Genomic DNA, 15,661 nt, shown 5'->3' on the forward strand with positions numbered 1-15,661 from the left:
TAAGGAATCCTCCAGAAGAAGGGGAGGAAGAATTGTAGGAGACAAAGGGTCAGGGACACCACAATAAAACCCACAGAACCAAATAACTTGGGCTCATAGGGCTTCACAGAGACTGAACTGATAACCAGGGAGCCTGCATGGGACTGATCTGGGCTCTCTGCATATATGTATAGCCTGGTCTTCTTGTGGGACTTCTAACAGTGAGAACAGGGGTTGTCTCTGACTCTGTTGACTGCTTTTGCGATCTTTTCCTCTTACCAGTTGTCTCATCCAACCTTAATAGGAAAGGACGTGCCTAGCCTCTCTGCAACTTGATATACCATGACTGGTTGATATCCATGAGGGACCTGCCCTTTTATGAAGAGAAAAGGAAGAGGAGGAGTGCATGGAGGACTAAGAGAAGGGGAGGGAAGGGAAACTGTGGTTGGATTGTAAAACCAAAAAAAAGATAAATTTTACATTAAAAAAAAATTTCTAGCTTCTTTGGAAAATGAAGGTGAGGTAAAGGGTAAAAGACCATGACCAGTAGTTAAAACAGCATTAATGAAAAGCACTTTCTCTTTACCTAAAATATTAGGGAATGTTGGCTGAAAATTAAACGAGTTCATATATAGTACACCTTAATTAGCATGGTGGAACATCCTGTAGCAGGTAAGTTATATTAACTTTTGCCTCTAGGTGGCAGCAGAGCATGCCCAGTTACCTGGTGGCCTGTGGCCAGTGACCAGAAAATGCTTGTCAAGTGAAAGAATAGGAGAGCACATTCATCATAATGTGGGAACCATTGCAATAGCTAAGAGATTTGAACAGTAAGCTTAAATTTCAAAACAAGCAAACAAAAAACCTCAACTGAGTGTCATAATCAGTTACATTTACATAGGTATGAGATTGAGGATCACCTGATAGAATTCCATAGTAATTATGAGCAGCTAAAGAAGAATCCAAGTCTTTACATAGTTAGTTTAGAAAAATATCTAAATTTTTTTTATCTTTTGCTTAAGGCACTGGATCAAGATGGAGGAAAGTGCTTGTGCTCCACTCCAGCCAGTTGTAGGCGTACAACATGGAAGAACAAAGCCTCTTCAAGTTTCTCCAGCTTCAGTATTTTATGGTTCTTTCTGTCCTGTTCATTTCCACACATCTGACTTTATTCCACATGTTTGTCTGGCTTTAATTGCAGTTGTCTCATTTTGGGGATTTTAGTCATTAGTTTTCACCTCGTATTTGGTATTTTTATCTAGCTTATTTTCTGGAACTCACATTGCTACACAGAACTCCGGCTTAGCCTTGGTCTTTGATTTTAACAGACTTTGCTCTGAGTAGTGTTATTTTATTGTCTTCCTGTGCCCCCTGATTCAGGCCTATTACTCAGTTGATTTAGTCTTGTCCTCTATGGAATTCTACCATGAGTTTCCTAGTTCAAGCGAACTGCAGTGTTTGAATAACTTAACACTGAAAAAAGGTGAAACATTTTGCTTCTTTTTAAATTTAGGCACACTCACTGCATGACCATGTTTTGTAAACTATAGGAAAAACATGCAAATAAAATTCTAGGCAAATTTTTTGTTATTTGTTTTTAAAAATAATAGGAGCCTGTAGAGATGACTCAAGAGTTAATAGCACTGATTTCTTTTCTTCTTCCTCCTCCTCTTCTTCTTTTTACCATGACTGCTGCAAAAAAGGTTCTCTTAATTTGGCATGATTTGGGACATATAGCACTTAAAGCACTTTGCTTTGGTAATTCCACATAATTTTCTAGTTTCTGAAAGCTCCTGGAACCTAGATTGTCCTGTAGGAAGATGATAGATGTTAGTGTCAGATAAACTGAGCATATATTCATGACCTGTTCTTTACAGTCCCTGTGAGACTCTGGTCAGCTCTTTTACCTCTGAGTCTCTGTTTCCTCTTTTATAAATAATAGGAAAAATGGTGTCTTTTAGTAGGGTTTCTGATTGTGATTGTTCATAAAGTCTGTATAATATTTTTTTCTCTTTGCAATGGGGTTTCTTGTACTTTGTAATGTGCTCAGCACTCCACAATGTCCTCAGAACACTTCACTAGTTGCCAGAGTGGCTCTATCACAAACCAAAATGTCACCAGGCATTGCCAAATAAGCTATAGGAGGAACCTCCCCCAGTTGGCAATCAATGTCTTATGGGATGTGAGAATTAAACACAATAATATTTTGAAACAGTTATGAAAATGATTGATTACTGATTGGTTCTCTGTAGGATATCACATCCAATCCTGATATGAGTTGATGTTTTCAACAGTGACAGACAACTATACAAAAGAGTGAGCCGAGGCTTTGCAGATGCCGCTGTCCCCTGTCACCACTTGCTGCAGCCATGGTCAACCCCACCGTGTTCTTCGACATCACGGCCGATGGCGAGCCCTTGGGCCGCGTCTCCTTCGAGTTATTTGCAGACAAAGTTCCAAAGACAGCAGAAAACTTCCGCGCCCTGAGCACTGGAGAGAAAGGATTTGGATATAAGGGTTCCTCCTTTCACAGGATTATCCCGGGATTCATGTGCCAGGGTGGTGACTTCACACGCCATAATGGCACTGGCGGCAGATCCATCTACGGAGATAAATTTGAGGATGAGAACTTCGTCCTGAAGCATACAGGTCCTGGCATCTTGTCCATGGCAAATACTGGACCAAACACAAATGGTTCCCAGTTTTTCATCTGCACCGCCAAGACTGAGTGGCTGGATGGCAAACACGTGGTCTTCGGGAAGGTGAAAGAAGGCATGAACATTGTGGAAGCCATGGAGCGTTTTGGGTCCAGGAATGGCAAGACCAGCAAGAAGATCACCATTTCCGACTGTGGACAACTGTAATTCTTTCGACTTGTGGGCTTCTTACCCACCAGACCATTCCTTCTGTAGCTCAGGAGAGCACCCCCACCCCATCGGCTTGCAGTACCCTGTAATCTCTGCTCTCACTGAAGTTCTCTGGGTTCCATATTCTCCTCATTCCCCTCCCAAGTCTAGCTGGATTGCAGAGTTAAGTTTATGATTATGAATAAAAACTAAGTAAGAAAAAAGAAAAGAGTGAGCCTAGAGACGGGAGCCTGGTGATCATTGGAAGGAATTTAAGGGGTCATTGAGCTGGAGTCAGGCATGAAAGCAATCTGGATAATGCATGTTTGTTGGCTGATATAAATTGTGATACTGAATGTCTGAGCCCTTGGTGTTTACACTAAGCTCTCTTAATTCAGCAATTGAGTACATTTTTTTTTGATGTTTTACAATATTTCAATGAAGCTTTTAATCTGGTGTTGCAGAAGTAATGTGGCATATGGCATTACCCAGTGGGAAGTTTCATGGAGTAACAAACCAAACCAAACCAAACAAAAAGAGAGACATCGAGGAGACTGCCATCGTGGAGACTGCCATCGTGAGAGAAATATGCATTATAGTTCAAGATCTGTTTTTCTTTCAGCAAAATATTAAAAATGTCTCCCAAGAGAAGATTTCAGTTATCAATGGTCTCTTCTCTGCTGTGGTTTTATTGTGTAATATGTAATATTTCACTGTGATTTACAGTGTAGTATATGAATTATTTGTTGAGAAATGCAGGAACCTGTGCCCATATTCTCCTATGTAGCTATAAATACTACCCTGGAAACTTTTGTGACAGCACACTGTACACTCTAGGTATTGCTCAGTGTCATGTGCATGGTTCTATAAATTATCTTGAAAGGATCAGGGTAGTAATCGTGAGTCATGGTACCACATGCTGCCATAAACAAACTGGGGTGGGCCCAGTGACATTTTCAAGTCATTCAGAAGTGTTTTGTGAGGTCATCTGTCCCATTAGATGCATATTCTTATTAATGGTTTCTCTGAATTTTCCTCTCTCTCCATTTTTTTTTTCTGAGAGTAGCTAGGAAAGATGTTAAGGAGAGGAGGAGGGTTGAGGAAGTGTCAGCACTAGCAATTAAATTTATTAACTCAATTACCTGGGGTACCAATAAAAACTATAATCATGAGGCCATCTAAAAGGCATTAGCTGTTTTACTGCTAATGGGGCCCTTGCCAACAGGAAATGGAACCAGATGCTCTTGGTGGGTGCCAGCAGCTGTTTGGTAGTACAGAATAAAATAGATTGGACTGTGGTAGGGCATCAGGGCTAATGATAAAATATGCTTTGGATTTAGAGTGTCTCCATTCAAGAAGTATCAATTTATAGATAGTCAAAATGAACACATGAACATCCTACACCCCTGGGAATTAGTCATAAAGGTAGGATGATGATTTTACAGGAGAAAAGAACGATAAGCAGGGCCTCATATAGATGTACCTTCTCGGGCTATCTCTGACAGAATGTGCCGTAAAATCTTAGCTAAGATATGCCCCAGGTTTTCCATCTCCTCTCCAGCACTCTAACTTTAGCTGCTTCAGAAGTTTTAATGCTTACTCTAAATCTGTCAACCTAAGTATCCAGTGAGCTGGCTGGGAGGAGGCATCTCCTGTGAACTCAGGTCCAGAGTCATTTATTACTTCGTGAACAACTTGAAGCTGGTTCTTAGATGACTAAGACATTAAGGTTGTCATCTAAATCTTGACATTATATTAATTTATTATATTTATTCCAAGTGCCGTACCCTGGTTGGAAAAAAAAATGAAGTCAAAGCAAAGCAAACAATTACACTCTGCAGAATTCTAAATGCAACTGAGTATTTCGATCAAGGTAATTGCACTGGTTCAGACGGCCTGTGTGTGGTCAGGACAGACTTTCAGGAAGTCAATTAAACATGATAAAGTCATTTGAGAAGTATTCAGATAAAGAGTAGATAGAGTAAACATCATGTAGATGGCAGACTAAGAGTATGCCAAAAAGGCCTACCAGAGCAAGACATTTCTAATTCAAGAGCAGCAAATAGTTCAGGAAAACAGAAGCTTAAGAATGTGATGGGCATAGGGAAGATCTTGCAGGAAGATGAGTGGAAGATTACACGCAGGGGCAGATTTTCACAAGCACAGGAGGATGCAATGTTTCAGAAAATATGTTGAGTTCTGACACCATGTGGTGATATTACATTCCCCAAAATATATCGTGCACTCTAATAAACTTATCTGGGGTTCGAGAACAGAACAACCACAATATTAAACATAGAGGTTAGGCAGTGGTAGCACACGCCTTTAATCCTAGCATTCCAGAAGCAGAGATCTGCCTGGGTCTCTGTGAGTTCAAGGCCACACTGAAACAGCCAAGCATGGTGACTCACGCCTTTAATCCCAGGAAGTAATGGCAGGAGGCAGAAAGGTATTTAAGGCGTGAGGACGAGGAACTATAGCTTGGTTAAGCTTTCAGGCTTTTGAGCAGCAGTTCAGCTGAGACCCATCTGGATGAGGACACAGAGGCTTCCAGTCTGAGGAAACAGGATCAGCTGAGTAATTGACGAGGTGAGGAAGCTGTGGCTTTGTTCTGCTTCTCTGATCATTTCAGCGTTCATCCCAATACCTGGCTCCTGGGTTTGTTTTTATTAATAAGACCTTCTAAGATTCCTGCTACAACACCGTAGTTTCATTCTGCAGGAATTCCAAAATAAACAGAAATGAAGAAACGACGTCTGACTAGAGGCATGCATGGCAACCCAGAGGAGCTGAAACGTGGAAAGTATGTAGAAATTAAGTCACAAATGTAGCTTCCAAGATTTCATTATTGTTGGTTGAAGACATGGGAATCTTTGACTTCTTCCTACCGGAGTTGATCTACTTGTGGTCTGCCTTAGTCTGAAGTGTAGGCAGAAAGTCTTTCGCATGCTTTGAGGTATATTTTTTTCTCGTGCGCCTGTTAAGAGCTACCAAAAGTAGAGCTCATGTTCTATATTTACAATGTCAACAAAGCCATTAACTGTTTCAGGGAACCATAAAGTTCCTTGTGATGGTTGTCACTAATAACAGCCTTGCAGATTGTTTCAACAGCTGAAGAGACTGTAAAACTACTAGGTAGGTGAAATAATTTTCACGCATTTTTGCACCATGGATTCATGTCAGTGATTGTTGCCAGGCCAATACAAATGGCTGACAAGGATTTTGATATGTTCAGTTGCCTATATATGAAGAAAATTTTTCCACAGTATACAGAAATATACATTTTGCTCTTCTCAGAAGCTCAAGATACAAATTAAGGGAAATTCATTGGTTCAAAAGATAATTGATTCAATTGACAGTCATTATTGATTAATCACTTATGATACAAAAATGAGATTTTGAAAATTCATTATGTTGGGTTGTAAAATTACTATTTCTTCTTACTTTTGTGTTTTTTTAAGATAAATTTGTGTTTAAGCCTTTGAAATGCGTGCCATGAGATGAACTTTAATAAATCATGTTTTCATGTAATAACCTCTTGATAAAACAAGCCAAAGGTTATAGGATTCCATTACATTTTTGTACAAGCCTTCTCAGTATGAGTCTCCCTGTGCCGCCGAAGAAAATCACCACGTTGTCAGAAGGCCTCTGAAAGCGGGTTGCCCAGGGAGAAATTTCGTAAGTCTGTTTTTCTAGTAACCTAACAAAGTTACTCAGTATTTCACAGAAGTCACTTGATGTGACAATGTTAAAAACATCTCTAACTTTTTAAATAATAAGTTTACTCCATCTAAAATATTATTTTACACGATACCTCAAACACACAATCCTTACAATACGGATTCGAAAGCTTTTTCAGGAATATCTGTGTATTTGTGAAATAAAACAGAATGTAAGGTCACAGTAGACACGGTGTGGAAGGTCCTCCACCATAAAGTAAATTTTAAAAAACTCACAGTGTCTATTATTTCTTTAATTGTTACTATATATATGTATGTGTGTGTTTGTCTGAATGTGGGTGTGCATGTGTGTGTGAACACATATACACATATATGTATCTGTATTATGCATGCTCACACAAGGATATGCATGCATACACATGTAAACATACATGCATACATATGTACACACATACATCAATGTACATATGCATGCATAGACATATTCATATGCTTACACCTATTTGTATATGTATACACATATGAATATGAATATATCTATGCATGTATATGTACATTTGAAGCAAATTTTGGCTGCTCCAGGGTCTATTGGTTTTAATGTTGTTGAGTCTGATTCATGTTTCTGTATAAGACACGGACAATTTTCATGGCCTCTAGCATCTCAGAGTATTAGTGTTATGTAGCTTGGCCAACATTAAAATGATATGTACTCCAATGGTGTCTATGCAACTTGGGTGCTGATTTTGGAATTGTGAAAGTCCTCCTGTGGGACTGGATAAATGCTTCAGCAGTTTAAAGCTAATATAGCTCTTTCAGAGAACCAGAGTTTGGTTCCCTGCAGCTATGTCAAGTGGCTCACAACACGCTGCAACTTCAGCTATAGCTTCTGACCTTAGAACTCTGAAAGCAACTGCAGTCACATGTGTACATACACACTATCTATCTATCTATCTATCTATCTATCTATCTATCTATCTCTCTATCATCAATCCATCTATCTACCTATCTATCTATCTACCTATCTATCTATCTACCTTTCTATCTGATACACACACAATTAAACATATTAAAATATTTTTTTTAAAGAAATACACCTTACAATGCTGATTACAATGCCATGTCTTAAGAAATACTGCCACGGTCAACAGTCCATACAGCTCCAGTGATCTGGAATTGAGAAGCCTTGAACCAAAGCTGTTATGAAGAGAGAGTTAAATGAAGCTGCTGTTGATATAATTCCTCCTTTTTATGCTACTCCAGGAATTGAACTGCAAATAAAACACATTACCGAATAGAATTTTAAGGATGCTTCTTGACCAGAATTGCTTATAAGAAGGTAAAATTGCTTAGCTTAACTATAGAAGAAAATAATAGTTTAGAAAGATGCATAAATGAACACACCATATATATATATATATATATATATATATATATATATATATATAACATCTATAGATGAATGTAGAGGTTGTGAGAGATTTTACTGAATAAATATGATTAAAAAGATTCTGTGCAAGCATCATCAATGCTGTCAGCACCCTGTGATATATCCCTGAGTCTTCTTCTTTTGATAGTTAAAACAATAAAAATAAAATAAGCAAATCTGATTGCATTTTCATGTTCATTATTGGGTGCATCTTACTACTGTGAAACTCCCATAAAAAATCATTGAAGCTGTTAGGTGACATGGACATGTATGTACCTAAGATGACAATGTATGAATTGATATCCTGGCATGTAGCAATGGGGGTCCCCCATTCATTATTCCTAACAGGGGGTAATTCTATATATTACTCACAATCACTCCCTTTCCAGTAAAATTATTTTTCATATACAGCAGTGCACAAATCTTGCTGAATGCACTAGTCTTCAAACAACCCTGTAATTCACAAATGTGATTTGTCTCCTGCCTCTTATAGTCATATAATCTGATAGTCATCCTCTTCACTGAGCAACTGGCAGATTGGTAATTGCATGACTATGAAGCTTCCCTAGTTTAGGGATGGCACATTTGTTAAGATGAGGCATGCTGGAAGTCAAGGAGGTATATGGACTATGCCGCAAATGGCTGATAGATCGAATATAAACATGTACACAAAGATTACAAAACTAATGGTAAATAAGACTATAAGGTTCATAATCATAAAAACTATCGTCATTACTGCTCACGTTCTTGTGTTCATAGACACACAGAAGCTGGAAAATAACATGAAGAGAAGCAGAACTGGCCTCCTCCACTTAGTTATGATGTCAGTTTTCAGTAATAAATTAATAAATTTGTTATACTAACTAGTAAACACAGTTATAAGAACATGAAATACATAGAGTTTTAGGAAGACAATAAATTACATCTTATAATATTTGCATTTGATTCTAAGGAATAATAAAACACCTCTAATATATTGTATTAGCTGTGGATTGCTTCTGTTCAGCTCACACAGCTTGAACATGACTAAATACTGCTGTAATCAGAATTCTGAAATGTTTTATAGGAGACCCTCCGAACTCCATGAACAGCAATCCCCATTTAATCTGGATAGAGATAAATTCAGTGCCAAGACAGCTAATTCTCCACTTGAGTGGAATATTAATGCATAATGTAAAAAATTACCTGTGGAATTTCTAATGAAGTAAGACAGAAGCACTTCAAAGAATCTCTGTGGCAGAATGAAACTGGATAAATGAATTGTATTATTGTTTTTAACTTTAGAAATGAAAGCCACAATGGAAAAAGCAAATGTGATTTAAAGATGAATGTTCTTTAGTTAAAAAAAAAAAAAAAACTATGAAAAGTTTAAATACCTGGAATCTCAAGGAAAAAGAAACACTTTCAATATATTTTGTTTAGTGAAATAGTATATAAAAAGACAGTGCTAAGGCTCATTTTGGCTCACAGAGACTGAAGGGGCAAGCACAGGGCCTGCAGGGGTCTGCACCAAGTCCTCTGCACGTTACAGCTGTTAGCTTGGTGGTTTTGTGAGACTCCTAACAGTGGAAGCAGGTGTATCATCGACACTTTCTCCTGCTCTTGGGGCTCTTTTCCTTCAGTTCCTTGTCCAGCCTTGAGATGAGGACATTCGCCTTGTCTTATTGTATCTTATTTGGTCATGTTTGGTTGTTTCTTGGAGACTTTCTCCTTTCCAAAGGGAAATGGAGGGGGAGTGGATCTGGGGCTGAGGGGAGGTGGGGGGGGAGCTGGGAGGAGTAGAGGGAGGAGAAACTGTAGTCTGGGTGTATTATATGAGAAAAGAATCTATTTTTAATTAAAAAGTAAGTAACTAAAAAAGATAATGCTTTATAAATGCATTTCTTCTCTATTGTACACATTTGTGTAATGCCTACATTTTGGAGGATGCTAATTGTCTTTGGATACTGTTTAGTGTTGGTTTAGAAACAATTGGTATGTGATTGAACAGTCATTGGAGAGCAGAATAATTTCCTGAATTGAGATGCATTGTATCATGAACGTCATGAATCATTAACAATATTTCTTGCCTGGCTATTTTGATTTATCTTCTGTCCAGGGGATTTGCTAGATAAGGGCATTGATAAAGTAATGTACTTACAATGATGACTCAATTAAGCTCAGAATTGCCAATATGTATTTAGGAAAGTACTTCTTACATTTGAATCTTTGCATATTTAGTTATGTAAATATTATATTAGTGTTATTATCTCTGCTTGGTCATTATGTAAGGAAAAAATTTATCAGTTCAGCATTCACTGATTAATTTCCTTTAAAGGTATCACTGTACATTCAGTTAAATAACATTCCTATTAAGGTGACAGTTATATGTATATACTCAAGATGTGCCTGAGAAATGAAAAAAAAAGTAATCTAAATATGAACAAAATTTTGAGTTTTAATATTTTAAACTGTAAAAATAAAAGATTAAAGAAATATTAGTGTCTAGACTTGACTACAGATGATAAATAAAGACCATAATATTTCATGTGGTCACAATATTATATGTACTCATGAGTTTCAAATTATCAGACATGAAAAAAAGGAGGAAAAATTATTCTCACATGGCTTTGTTGCTGTTGTGTTTTTAACAATCTCATAAAATAGTCAAAAAATGCAAAAGTTACAATGGAAACAGCAGGCTTGTAAGTATGAAGTTTATTACTAAAAAACAAAACTAACTAACAAACAAAAGACAGTCCAGTACCTACAGGCTAAGCTGCGTCTCTTGCCCAAAATGAAACTGGTGTCTTAATATGTAACATTTTTGCCACAAAGCTATGCAGTTCAATGGGTTTGTATTTGTGTGTTTCATTATACCGCTGTCTCAGTTAGGATTTCTATTGATGTGAAGAGACACCATGACCACAGCAACTCTTACAAAGGAAAGCATTTAATTGGGTGGCTTACAGTTCAGAGGTTCAGTCCATTATCATCATGGTGGGACATGGCTACATGCAGGCAGACATGGTGCTGGAGAAATAGCTGAGCATTCTACATCTTGCCCAGGCAACAGGAAGTTGTCTATCTCAACGGGCATGGTTTGAGCATATATGAGACCTCAAAGCCCACCTTCACAGTGACAAACTTCATCCAACAAGGCCATACCTACTCCCACAAAGCCACACTTCCTAGTAGTACCACTCCCTTTGAGGGCCATTTTCTTTCAAACCACCCTAACCACTATATCACCAAAATGTGCAATCTGAGGAGAGCAGTTTTACTTGGTCACACAAGTGGTGCTTAAGTGATGAGCGATGTAGTTAACTGATAGAATTGTTCCTACTAATTTTTGCCAATAAATAAATAAAATAAATAAATTTTTGCCAATAGTGCAAGAGACAAGGCTATTCATTCTCAGTCTCTCTTTCTTATATGTATATGCATATATATCATGTATATCTCATACTTGGTTATCATATCATGCAGAAGAATTTGGTAGTTCAAATGTAATTTTTATTAAGTTTATTTAGTTAGCTTCTAGTCCCACATTCAAACAAGAGTCTCTCATGTTTATTTTTCACTCTCATTGAGCAAACTGTTGCTGTTGATGGGGAAATACCTGTCATGTTACTTTTAAAATGCTTAAAGATATGCAAATGAAAAAAATTACAAAACATGTTTCTCTCTCAAGACAATAAATTCTAAAGCAAGGAGAGTCTTCTGACCTAAAAGAGACTATTCTATATTTTAACTTTTCCTTCTTGGATATTTAATAGTAGGAAACCATAATTTCACTTCCGCAGTTCCAAAGAGGCTATTTCAATAATGTACAATAAGTTTAGGAAAGGCTCTAGAGCCCAATTATACTTGGAGATTATAACGTACATTAAGTTTAGGAATGGTTCTAGAGACCAGAAAACAAGCCACTAAATTCTGGTTTAGGTATTTTTTTTAATAAATTTTAATGTAGATTCTTTAGCTCATGATCTATTGGTTTGCCCTCTTTGCATATTTTCTTCATTTCTCATTTAAATAACTTGACTACAGAACCCGTCCCTCTGCAATGCAACATTTGCATCATTTCTTAAAAGGCTGAAGCTTGGGAGCAGAGACATAGCTCCCATGTCAGAAAACTTGGCTACCATTTCTGAAGCCATAGGTTCAGTTCTCAGAACCACATTCACTGGGTGTGGCATTACACACATGAAGTCCCAGAACTTAGGAGGTTGTGGGAGCCCATTTTCAGGTTCTTAGTGGCTTTACCCAGCAGGTCTGCATAAAGAGGATTGGACCACAGGCCTGAGTGCAGGTGTCTGTAATGGTCTGCACTTGGCTGTGCTGGGGGGAGGTCTTTTGCTCCACCCCTTGGCATTTCTATAAATACCCTAGGGTAGAGACAGTAGGGTCCCATTGAACTAGGTTCCAGGCCCTCTTGAGGCTATCCTGTATTTTCTGTTTATTTCTACACTCTAAATCCTTCTATCTAATATTTCCTGCTGCTCTCACTCAAGAAAACTCTGGGGAACTGTGGGGTTGGTAGGTAGCTGCCCTGCAGGAGGTAAAGACTGGAAATCAGAAGTGCAGGGTCATCCTCAGCTACCTAAGAAGTTCAAGATCAGCCTGAGCTACCTACAGCAGTATGAATCTTTGAAAGACGAGATAGAGAAGAGAAGGCAAGGACCTCTACAACTTCTTCAGAATTAAGAAGTGATGTAGAAACAAATTAAACATTGGAAGTATTTTAATATTGAACTTAAGGTCATAGGCTAATTCTGGCACTTCTTTAATACCCATTGCCAAATTGTGAGACCCTTCAGTTGTGGAAATTTGGAGTGGTTTTATCCAATACCCTAGAGTTACACTTTACTGATATATGTGTGTGTGTGTGTGTGTGTGTGTGTGTGTGTGTGTGTGTGTGTGTGTGTGTGTTGTGTGTGTATATGTATATGTATATATATATATGTATATATACTGAGTTCATTCTTTTTTACCTATGCTAAAGGAAGCTGTGAGTCTAATAACAATCAAAAAAAAGTTTGCATAGGTTCAAAGATCCATTTTCAAAAGCCTCTAATAAAGACATCAACCTTTTGTGATGTGGCTCAGGCAGAGTCTATGTCTTGCTTCAGTTCTTTCCACATTTTATATAAGAGCTGGACAAACAGATCAGCTGCTAAAGGGGCTTACTTATCTTCCTAAGGGCACCAGTTCATTTCTCAATTTCCATTTAATTACTAGTAGGTTTGATGTGACTGATGAGTATCTGTATGACCTTAGGAGCATATAGAAATAGACTTAAACATGGGGAAGAATATCAAATCCACATAACTGATAAATTTTTACTTATCTGAGGCATTTCAAATATTTGAGAATATGTAACAGAGAAACTGAGATGCATTTAAGAGAAGTTGGTTTAGATATTTTTAAAGTTATACTTTGAGATCAACTTTATATAGTTTTCAACTTTGTATTATCATATAGTAAAATGATTGTGCTGTGATATTGTTCATAGTACATATTTTTACTATTATATGCACCATACTGTTGTATACGTGTATATGTATGTAAATATAAATATATGTGTTTGTGAGCTAACAAAGACTTGTTTAACATGAAGTAGAAAAAAAGCAGAATAAGACAGTGACCTTAAAGCGCTGTGGTTATTCATGATGTAATGAGATGGATTGACTTGTGCTTCTTTTGATAAATAATCTCTTCCTAAACTGAATCTTCACACTTCCATATAGTTTGTGTTGGTCTTCTGAAAAAAAAATTGTCACTTCCAAACATTCCAAAGGATAATAGATCTGGAAAGACTTCCTCTATTATTGCTCTTACAACAGCCCATCTGGTAAAAGACTTCTCACCCACTTGTTCTATTGAACAAACTGACAGGCAGATTTCTTTGAAAAAAAAAAAAAAGAGCTGCCATGATCAGCCATGTCTAACTGAGGACACATGAAAAAAAAATCCAAAATAAAACAACAACAACAAAAAAACCAAGCAAACAAACCAAATAAATTGATCATTATTGTTACATTTATGTGTATGTAGGTATGTGTATACATAAATATATAAATATACCACATCAAGTTCATTTTTGTTGTTCGTGTATATATGTTTTCAGAGTTGGCCATTCAGCACTGGACAATTAATAAGGGTGCTCATTCCTGGGAAAGGCTAATTCTTCTTCTCCTAGAAATCCTTAGCTGTCTGTAGTTCTTCATATCTGAAGGGGACCCTGTGAATCTTTCTTCCTTCCATATTAACATATCAATTGCCATTGTTCTGGTCTTGTTTATGCAGCTATTTCCAGGAAATATTGTTTCACCACAGACTTCCTAATATTATAGTATAGATATCATGCTTGGTACAGAAAACCTAGCTTCTGGGTCTAGTGAAGTCATGGATATTAGAAAAGAATTTTACTACCATCATTTTGCTAGATCAATAAATGTTTTATTATATTCTAAATCTTTTCCTTATACCACAGATACCTGTAGATATCATCAAAAAAGCCTCTCTTTACAACAATTAGATACTATCACAGAAAACCACAACTGGACATAACACAAAGATCAATGTATATCTATATCATAGCTTCTGGATCTATGACTCTGAAAACATCAGGGAAAGTCATTTTAGTTCATTCTAACTACAGGTAATAATTTCTACACAGGTTTCTGAATTTCTACAGTAAACACAAGAAAAAGATTTTCTGTATTAGAAAGTTTAAATGATTCTCAGCTCCTTTTGTTTCAAGCCTGCAATGAACTGAAAGAGTCTTTTCCAGGCGAGAGCATGGGTGGCAGTACCATAAACTTCTACCATGAGGTCCATAATATTCATGACAAAGTCTAGTAGCTATTAGACTAACCACGGGTTCTTAACCACAGCACTGTTGAGGTTGGAGCTATATAATTCTTTTGTATGTATATATATTCTTTTGTATGGCGCCCTGATTGTCTTTCTATTTTTTTGATAAACATTATGAACAAAAGCACCTTGGGGAAGAAAGGGTGTATCTCATGTTACACCTTATAGTCCATCATGAATGGAAGTCAGGATAGGAACTCAAGGTAGGAACTTGTAGGGGAGACCACCAAAGAATATTGCTTACTTATCACTCTCATGACTTTCTCAACTCAATTTTTTGTACAACCCAGGACCGTGTGCCTACAGTACACTTGACCCTCTTACGTTAATCATTAATGAAGAAAATTTTCCAAAGCTTTGCTTAAATGTGAATCTAAAGAAGGGAGTTTGTCAATTGAAATTTCCTCTTACCAGATATGTCTAGATTTGTTTGAAGTTGACAAAACCAAAATAAGACAAAAATCTAACCCAAGAAAGTGGTGCCTTTTTCATTGAAATATGTTTAGGAATAACCCCTATCCTTTCCCTATATTTTTTTATGTACTAATAGTGACAATTGAACATGTTTTCAAATATTTACTAATGTCTCCTGAACAACAAAATCACTGTAAAGGCTTTACATTCACACAAAAAAAAAGACATAAATTTCCAGGGAAATAGATGCTTATCTCCAAAAGATTGTTAATATATTGTTAGATGTATAAAATGGGCCATAATCTCACAGATAGAAACTTCTATACATTTTCAGCAAGTTGTCCTAATAAATTCATTTATAGAATGAGATTGAATCAAATTATAGGAAAACTTCCAGGTTAATAAAAGCTACTGTTTTGAGAAAAAGGAAAGAAAGTACATGTTTATGAGTGAATCCA

The 15,661-nt window shown here is 37.0% G+C and overlaps 1 protein-coding gene across 1 annotated transcript; it reads left to right on the forward strand.

The window, feature by feature from the left end:
• The first annotated feature begins 2,322 nt into the window (after window positions 1–2,322).
• LOC128117375 (peptidyl-prolyl cis-trans isomerase A-like) lies at window positions 2,323–2,971 on the forward strand. The gene has a single exon (XM_052749276.1). The coding sequence runs from the start codon at window positions 2,349–2,351 to the stop codon at window positions 2,841–2,843; it is 495 nt and encodes a 164-aa protein (XP_052605236.1). The 5' UTR covers window positions 2,323–2,348; the 3' UTR covers window positions 2,844–2,971.
• The last annotated feature ends 12,690 nt before the right edge of the window (window positions 2,972–15,661 follow it).

The sequence above is a fragment of the Peromyscus californicus genome, unplaced genomic scaffold (genome assembly GCF_007827085.1).
Source record: "Peromyscus californicus insignis strain IS unplaced genomic scaffold, ASM782708v3 Scaffold_21__1_contigs__length_65335640, whole genome shotgun sequence".
NCBI classification, from domain to species: Eukaryota; Metazoa; Chordata; class Mammalia; order Rodentia; family Cricetidae; genus Peromyscus; species Peromyscus californicus.